General features: G+C 33.6%; 1 protein-coding gene across 1 annotated transcript; it reads left to right on the forward strand.

Moving 5' to 3' along the window:
• Positions 1–1,017: 1,017 nt before the first annotated feature.
• Positions 1,018–7,725, forward strand: LOC107873081 (5'-nucleotidase SurE). The gene is made up of 10 exons (XM_047413542.1): positions 1,018–1,461; positions 1,937–2,031; positions 4,263–4,327; positions 4,595–4,638; positions 4,986–5,072; positions 5,157–5,310; positions 6,209–6,397; positions 6,611–6,673; positions 6,752–6,857; positions 7,435–7,725. The coding sequence occupies exons 1-9, from the start codon at positions 1,316–1,318 to the stop codon at positions 6,848–6,850; spliced, it is 942 nt and encodes a 313-aa protein (XP_047269498.1). The 5' UTR covers positions 1,018–1,315; the 3' UTR covers positions 6,851–6,857; positions 7,435–7,725.
• The last annotated feature ends 1,886 nt before the right edge of the window (positions 7,726–9,611 follow it).

Below are 9,611 nucleotides of genomic sequence, written 5' to 3' on the forward strand. Positions count from 1 at the left end.
ATCTAAACTTAGCCCTTATTTAACTCTCTGGATTTTTACTAATTTTTCAATATTTCATCACACAAATCAAACATAGACATAAAAGAAACCATAAATGTTGTGGGTTAAAAGTTTAGGAGATCTAAAATAAAATTAATTTGATAATCTTACTTTATCCGTTTTATATTAGTTGTTCATCAAACTAAAAATAGTTGTCCCATATTAAAAGTCCACCTTACTAAATCGAGAAAGTATTCGTAATAATTTATTTCAATATTACCTTTGTAATTAATTCTTTTTGAAAGTGTCCACGCTTGTTTGTAAACCTACCTTTTTATTTATAATTTTTTAACATCGTGTAAAAAAAAGACTAACTAATATGAAACGGATTGAATATCAATTTCAAAAAATTATCTATTAATTTTTTTTTGTAGCTAAGTAATAGAAGAAACAAAAAATAAAAAAAAGTTCAAATTAACTAATGAACGCTAGATGTCAATTCTGCTAATATATGCAGCAACAAGACGGTTATGATTATAATACTAAATTTATATGAATTTAGTTATGATTAATTAGGAATTGGTAGAAAAAGAAAAAAAGTGAACAAAAATAAAAGAATTGAAAAGATAAGATAAAAAGAGAAAATATGAAAATGAGTGGCTGTCATGACTTTATGAGTGATAAATAAACACTTGTCATGCATAAAGACCCTCACATAACTTACACTATTTGAGTCTCACCCATAATAAAGTTTTCCAAATCAAATATATGTCAAATATATTAAAATGTCTTTCAATCTTGTGATCTTAAATATATCACGTGGAAAGTTAAAATTAAAAAATTATTAAAAAAGAAAAGGAATCATTCTATTTTAAACGGAATAAAACAGAAAGTATGTATTCTTTTTAAAACGGAGGGAGTATAAATTAATGGAAAGAGTTTATATATTGTTTATGGGCCAACTTGGATGTCATATCAATCAAAAAAAGATTTTCACACGCCTTCATATATGTGTAATGCAAGCATTATACCAACTCTGCAAAAGGTGACACACTCGATGAGTGTTTAAAATGAACACTTGATGAGTGTTTGAAATGAACATCGTCTACTTTTAATGTCAAATAAAAGATGATAGCAAATTTAGATGTCTATCGATTTCCGCGTAAAAAAAAATGATTCGATTCTGTTTGCGTGCAGGTTAAAAACAAGTTAATATAATCCTCCAATGTCCTTTCACATTTCTCTCTAGACACATACAACGTCCAATTAATATTCTGATAGTTGGGCTCAACTCTCATTGAGCACTAGTGACAGTTTCTCCATTTTTGTAGCATTAATGGAGAATGGGAACAATGTCTCCGGTGATAAGCCGATGGTAATGGTCACTAATGATGATGGAATTGATGCACCTGGTTTAAGAGCTCTTGTTCGTGCCCTCGTCTCCACCAATCTATTCCATGTTCTCGTTTTTGCTCCTGACTCGTACCGCTCTTCTCTCTCTCCTTTTTTTTATAGTACAACTTATTCATTTCAGTGACGGAGTTTAGATTTTTATTAGGAAGTTTGAAATATGAAGACGTAAACAGTCGAACAGGGTTCAACCTCTGCTGTATATATATAAAAAAAAAAAGTAATTTTAATCATGTATAATTAGTGTAATATTTTGCTGATGTAGGTTGATTGAGCTGCCTTAGCACTACTTGTCTTCGCCCTGATTCATTCCTGTGTGCCCTGTATACTTATACAGCGGCTGAATATGCAGCAATGTTGTCTGCAATTAGAACTGTAAATGGACTTTGTGATGAAAATTTGAGATTAATTTGACCCTGACTCATTCCAAAAAGCTAACTGTGAGGATTTTCTAATACATAGTCGATTCTTTCAACCAATGTGCTATAATTTCAACATCTAATAGAGGCCTTATAATATTTCTGACACTTTGATTTCCGTCTTCCAGTGAAAGATCGGCTGCTAGTCATTGTGTTTCATGGCAACGCTCGGTTACTGTTAAGAAAGTAGATGTCCCTGGCGCTACAGCTTTTGCAGTTTCTGGTTAGTTTTGGTCTTACAGAATTTGCTAACTGAGAACTGCTTAGATTTAAATTCTTAATTCATCTTTGATTTTCTATTGTCATCTTAGTCTTTAATCTGTCAAATCTTTGTACTTCTCTGAGTCCTGCTTTTATTGGCTTTTCACAATTGCATAACTGTCCTTTCTATATGAAATTGGTGGTTTGATGTCTTCAATACTTTAAAATCTCAAACTGATTCTCATTCTTTATGCTGTGGACTTGAAAAATAGTTAAAAGATCTGGAGGCTAATTTGATTTCTTCTGTACTTTCTCTCTTTCAAAATGTTGGAATTCTATCACCAATTTGATAGGCGTACAATCACAACCTAATATTTTTGATAATCTAATTTTAAGTTGCAAAATTATTCAATAAAATGTGTTTATCTACGTAAATTGATGCTATTGACCCTCCATAAGCCAGAAGCGCTGCTTCTATTATGTTGCTTTAAAATTGAAGGAAAAGAATGAAGGGAGCCTTTCTGTAACTTGTAAAGTTGTTGGTAGGGGTGGCAAATGGACGGTTTTGGCTGAATTTGGGTGGGTCAAAATTAACTAAATCAATAAATGGGTCATTGCTCAATCCACCCAAAATATAGATAAGCTAAATGGGTTGGCTTAAATGGACTAAACAATGGGCTAAATGAGTTGGGCTTAGATGGACTAAACAATGGATTATAGCCCAACCTATATCATTCTAGTAAAAACTTTGATTGAATGATATTTAATTGTTATTATTATTGTTTTCAAGAAAAACTAAAATATGAAAACTAAAAAATGTAATAAAAATATTTGTATATATATTTAACACAAAATAATAATAACGAATAAGATAAAAGAGGTGGAAAAAATATATTTTCTTTATAAAATAAATTTGAAAGATTTAAATTTTTTTTTTGGGCGTGGGGGTGGGGTAAGGATAGAGGGTGGGCTAAGAAAAAAAATTGAAATTTTTTAAAAATGTAAATTAAAAAAAATTAGGAGGGGGCTAGGGGTGGGTCGTGGTAGGGAGGGGGAAGGGGATGGGGTAAGAAAAAGTTTATTTTTCTTGCGAAAAAGTAAATTTTAAGAAAAATTTATTTTTTTTAAAGGGTGGGGCTAGGGGGTCATGTTTAGGGAGGTGGGGAAATGGCGTAAGAATTTATTTTTTTGAGGGAGAAGGGTGAAGGGTGGATTGAGGTTTTATAAAAGACTGATTTTTTTTTAATAAAAAAATTAAGTTTTTTTTTTTGTTTGGGGGGGGGATAGGGGCCGGGGTAGCACGACAGTGTAAGAATTTTTTTTTAAAAAATATAAATTGAAAAATTAATTTATTTTTAAAAAATAAATTTTAGAAAATATTTAAATTTTCTTTTGGTGGGGTAGGGGTAGGGAGATGGCATGAGAAAAAATTTATTTTTCTTCATTCAAAAAATTATTTGTTACTACAGTTATTTCAAAATGAAAAAAAAGAATATAATTGAAGCAACTAAAAAATTAATTAAAAATATTAAAAATAAAATTACAAATACTAGTATTAAACATTTTGTTTGGTCAAAGTTGGGTATCATCACAAGCCCATTTGACTTGATGATTTATGATGGTTCACTTGAACTAGCTAAATAAGCTCATCTTTAAAATTGCTCTGGCCCAACCCATTAAAATATGGGTGGGTTAAATGGGTTTGGGCTAATTTTGCCACCACTAGATTTGCTGTCACGTGATCGAAAGGAAACGGTTCAAGCTGTGAAAATAGTCTCTTGCAAAAATGAAGGTTAGGATTGTGTACAAAAGACCTTTGTGATGACCTTTTTCTGAATCTCGCGCATAGCGGGAGCTTTGGTGCATGCCATTTAATTTAAGGAAATAAGCAATTGCCTATATTGTCTCTAAAGGCTGTTACCAAGCATAGCTAATTGTGAATTATTTTGTGCTTGTATCTGTTCATATTCCCACAAGCTGGTGCAACTTGAACTGATTGTCTTACGCTATCCTTCTGGAAAATGAAAAAAGGAGAACAAAAGTTCTAATATTGAATTCAAAAGTTCTAATATTGAATTTCAATCTAGTGAATGAAACACAAGCAAATGATATCTTCTAATTCAAAAATTAGTCAAGTTGATTCATGGTAGTACAGTTCCCTTAACGACAACTTGTTATCTGACTTCATTTACAATGATTATTGTATCGTTATCTCTTTCCCACTCGCACAAACATTCTGTTTGCATTTGGCAGGAACTCCAGCAGACTCAACTTCCCTAGGAATCTCCAAAAAGATCTTTCCTTCGCTACCTGATCTGGTAGCTTTTCAGACTGATGCTCAGCTTATATTTTGATTTAGCATGTAGTCTCACTTATCATGTATCTGTGTATGAACTATATATGATCTTCATAAAGTTCACTGTGGATTTATCCGATTTCATCTTTATGAAAAATTACATTTCGGATGTACAAGTACAAAATGAAATTTGCTTTTGGGTTGTTTTTGCTATTTTTACTTGCACTTGCAGCTAGTATATATGTGCTCACGATACGGTGTTTGAACTCTTGCCAATTTATGCTTGCAGGTTGTCAGTGGCATTAATTTAGGCTGCAATTGCGGCTATGACATGTTAGTAAATTTCTCTATCAAGCCTCAAGATCTTTTCTGTGAAATGCTTAATTGATACCCTACTTCAATTTCCTTCTCTTTTTGTTTGCTAGTTATGCTATTTATATTAGTTATTGTTACTCAGTTAACCAATTGCAACATTTTTAACCTTGCACCACGTACGTATTCCTGAAATATTACAGAAAACACCATCATATGCTCTTTCAAATGCTACACGAGAGTATGTTTTGTTCTTTCTGGTAGGCCTTGGGCCATGGTATTAAGTCCTAAACTTCACTTAAGTGGCGAGAAACTGTTATATTTAATGTTCGTGCCAGAATAAATTTGATCTAACGCTGGAAATGCAGTGTTTATTCAGGGACAGTGGGTGGTGCACGAGAGGCTTTCTTCCATGGCATTCCTTCTGTCGCTGTATCATATGACTGCCATAATATGTAAAGCTAAATCAGCCTACCAATTAATTTAAAATAGTTTAGTTGTTCATTTTTCGTTGGTTTTTATGCGAGTGTCAACTTCAGGGTTGGTCGAAAACTCAATGTTGATGATTTCACATTATGCGCTGAAGCTTCCATACCCATCATCACTGCTATGTTGGCTGAGATCGCTAATAAGACTTATCCTCAGAATTGCTTTCTGAATATAAATGTCCCCAGAGAAGTTGCCAATAACAAGGTAAGCTGCTGGATTTTGTTATCATTGCGTTTTAATTCCAAAGGGACATAAAATCTGGTGTCACAAGTTAGACTTGGCATCTTAACCTGATCTCCTGGTGTTTTTACTTTCATATATTTCTTAGCTTCTTCCTTTGACATTGTCTTCTGGGACGTCCGTGCACAAGATTGTTCTGAGGATCACATTTGTTGTAGACTTCTCTAGGATCACATTTCTTCTTTTCTTTTGGCCTTTCTGCCTTTCTTTTCACCAACATCTCGGATTCAGAAAGATGAGCTAAGGGATACCTACAACACCATGATTCAGAGCATTTAAACAGACAAATTGTTATTTAAGATAGTTTTGATTGTTATGAATATTGTGTTACTTGCTCCAGTAAACCTTTAATAAACAGCAAATCCTTTTTTCTTGGTCAAATTTTGCTTCCATGACTCTTTAGGGAGCTTTAGGGCTTGGATTAGATCTTGGTCTTTATCATTCTAAGAGTAGCTTTAATCAATGCAATTACAAGCCTGACTTGACTACCACAGCCTTTTAATTTCTTCTATACCGCTACTTGCTCCTTCAAATTTGAATTTGACATAAAATCTAGTAGTTGCTAATCCAAGTTGTGATTGAATTGAAATGAACTTCACGTAGGAGAAATGTGGAGCTTAAATTTAGCAAATATTAGGACAGAAAAAAATGACAAAAACCATCAAGTTGAATAATAATCTGGTTCTTTTGTGACTTTCTTGGCCAGTATTTCTGATACTCTCGTAGTGAGTACATTCCTGTCATTGATGTAAAGGCTCCATCATTAGAAAATGTTTCCCTGCTTGATCTATAGATTTTCACTTTGTTGGGTAATTTTAGTTTTATATGCTTAAGTAGATGGACTTGATTGTTGTACTCCTAGGGTTACCGGCTGACTAAGCAGGGGAAATGTTTTTACAAAATGGGATGGACGCAAGTTATTTCTGAAGCACAAGCAGTTACAACGTCACAAACAAAACTAATGGAGATAAATCCATCGGGAAATACAGAAGTATATACAGAAGAGATGATATTAAGCACCAAAGAAGAACATCTACTGTTTAAGTTAGATGTGAGATCTCTTTCTCTATCTTTTACTCGTTTATTTGCTGAAATTTCCCCTAATCCTGATATCCAAAGTTCCCTCTTCCCCTGCTCCTTTTTGTTGTCTTTTCTGTTAATTGCTATCCTTTTTCTAAATCTCACCCACCCCCCTCCATCTACCTTTGTTTCTTCTTTTTATTATATCCTGAGTAAATTCAATTGTATGTCTAATCGTTTCTAGACTGCGGAAACACCAACAGTGGATGATGAAGATACTGATTACTCATCCCTTCAAGCAGGATATGTAAGTAAAATTCTGTAATTATGTGATGAAATTCTAACAGTCGCTAACATTGACATTCCACTTTCCATTGATTGACAGATTAGTGTTACTCCCCTTTCTGCCTTATCTCCTGCTGAGACAGATAGCATTGCATTCTTCAAAAAATGGCTTCCTGGTGTCTGTGCTTGCTCTCTTTGATTATGCGGTGAGTTATCCATTTGATAAGATTAGTGCTTTAAATGTATGGACTATATTGTCTAAAAGTCTCTCATTAAGAAGCATCAAATTTATTACCCAATCTACTATATCGGCCTCAACACAACATCCTACTCATATAGGCTTTTGCATGGATGCAATGAATGTCTGGGTTGATTTCTCATATAGTGACGAACAAATACTTACTTTCTCAAATCTTTTTGTTGAAAAAAGATTGAAATCAAAAAGCTACGCGACTTTCTATTAATCGAGAGACAATTTGAGAAATCAACCCTCGTAATCTTGATCTTGGCTGAGAAAAGCATACAATACTTGGAAAAAGAATTTTCATCTTTCCTTGAGCACTGTTATATCCTGCAACTGCAATACTAAATTTCCTTTAAGCGGCAATGGTTAAAATATTCAACTAAATTTGCTTTCCTTTTCCTCATCTTTAGCTTAGATTTTAACACAGAAAAATTGCACTTAGCATCATTCTTAAGCTTCTTCTGATGCTAAAAATTTTATTTGGTCTGTTCTGTGATTCACTACTGGGATATTCCTAAAGTTTCTTGTTGTTCTTTCAGCGTAACAGATGTAGCATTAACCATGGCAATGGGGATTTGATGCTGATCTCCATTATCCTTCCTGTGATCTAAACCTGATGGTTATCATGTGGTATTAGTTATTCTATGAATAATTGACAATATTTGTGGTCCAGTCCTTTCTCAGACCTCGCGCATAGTGGGAGTTTTGCACCGAATGCCCAAATGAGCAACATGTATGAATTCTGTATCATTTGGTTAACAACTCATAACTGTATTTCTCTTTGGAGTAGTGAGGAATTGCGAGACAATTCTATATTATTATTTCCTAAACTTATATTTCGAGAAAGAATTACAAGGTGAGGATGAACGTTCGCTAATAGGGTGAGAATTCAGATAGCCAACCATCAAATTGAACTATTTAAATGGATTCCCCACGTTATATCGGTCTCCTCTATAAAAATATCTATATGCGGGAGGTTATGCCTAGGGGACGAAGATTTGCTGTGTACCCACATGATTGAACTTGATAATTGAAATCGTCTACATATAGTTAACGCTGCCCCGCTGATATTCAAACTTATCAATTTACTTATTAAGATATTCCTTATCAATTATAGTTGTTTGATTGTGATCTTTTTGACCTTTTTGGAAAAATCAATTCAATTTGATTAAGTTGATGTAATGTTGACGGTCCAAATATACAGGAAAAACTGATTTACCAGTATTTTACAAGCAAATTGAGTTTATTTTGATACTCAACAACGTCCAAGAAAGATAGCGAATTAAGGACCTTATAACGGGCATTTGACAATATTATTTAGACAATGTTAAAGAGTAATTACACTAAGAGTTTAAGTTTTGAGCAATGCCAATGCACAAAATATTCTACATTATAGAATATTTTGTATACTAATGGTGCATAAAACTTAAATTCTTACACTAATTGAAGGTCATTTGACAATATTATCCTGAACTCGGAACCAAAATAAGCCAAGTTATGAATAAAGTGACCAAAATAAGCTATCTATTTAATAAGTTGCCAAAATAGGTTAAACGTAATAAATTATTACGTTTTAAACTTCTTTCTTAAAGGTCAACTAACGGAATTTATAAAATTTAGAAGGTGGGCCCCACTTTTTTCTACGTTTTTTGTACCACTTACGTGCAGATTTTTAAAGAATTTGACACGTCAGCAATTCGGGGTGTAAAAAATTTACTTTAAAGTTGTTAAGGGGTATATAATTGCCCGATTAGTTTAGGGTCTAAAGTAAGTTTTGACTACAAGTTTAGGGGTGTTTCGATGTATTATCTCTTTTTATAGTGCACAAACTTTTTGATCCATCCGATAAACAATCACCTTTTATTCTTTTATACTTGTGAAAGTTAAATATCTTGAATTAAGAAAAGAAAAGCTTGTGCACTCTCGAAATAATTCACAATTCACGTACTAGTAAGATCTCTTTATGATGGATGGGGCGGGGGGGGGGGGGGGGGGGGGGGGGAAGAAAAACGCTAGAAACGGTGCATGCACAATAGATTATGTAGATCCACTTTTCGATTGAATGGCTTCCTTTTTCGGTGGGTTAATCCCACCGGAGAACACATCTCAACTAGTAGTAGATAAAATACAACCTTTGAAATATGCAGAAGTTCTTAAACCAAAGCCTTCAAGTCAGGAATATGCAAAAGTATCACCAAAGCCAATTATAATGCAGCATGGAGAACCATCCATAACATGGAAGGCTTCTGAAGTGAAAAGTTTAATAATTCAGGAAAACTTACAACATGCAATCATTGGTAAGTTCTCTTATGGAAGACCTGATATTAATGATCTTAGAAAACTGATACCTAAACAATGTGCAATCAAGGGTGAGTGTACAATTGGTGTTTTAGATACAAGACATATATTGATTCGTTTGAATCAATTAGAAGATTATGTGCAATTACTATCTACTTCGGCCTATTATATCAAAGAAAAAGATCGGTATTGGCAAATGAGAACCCTTAAATGGGATGTATGGTTTGAACCGGATGTAGAAACAACCATTGGTGTAGCATGGATCTCTTTTTCGGATCTACCCCCAAACTTTTTTTCCAAGGAAGCTATATTTTCCATTTCTTCAGCTATGGGCAAACCTCTTGTGGTGGATATGGCTACAAGGAATCATACAAGGCCAAGTTGTGCAAGGGTCAAGATTGAGGTTGACTTAGTTTCT

Source organism: Capsicum annuum, chromosome 6 (assembly GCF_002878395.1).
Source record: "Capsicum annuum cultivar UCD-10X-F1 chromosome 6, UCD10Xv1.1, whole genome shotgun sequence".
Lineage (NCBI taxonomy): Eukaryota > Viridiplantae > Streptophyta > Magnoliopsida > Solanales > Solanaceae > Capsicum > Capsicum annuum.

Bases quoted from the DNA above. Each gene is read 5' to 3' on its own strand.
- LOC107873081 (XM_047413542.1), top strand. From the start codon at position 1,316: ATGGAGAATGGGAACAATGTCTCCGGTGATAAGCCGATGGTAATGGTC. The intron at 5,311-6,208 runs GTAAGCTGCTGG...TTGTACTCCTAG, and splicing joins GAGAAGTTGCCAATAACAAG to GGTTACCGGCTGACTAAGCA. The intron at 6,398-6,610 runs GTGAGATCTCTT...AATCGTTTCTAG, and splicing joins ATCTACTGTTTAAGTTAGAT to ACTGCGGAAACACCAACAGT.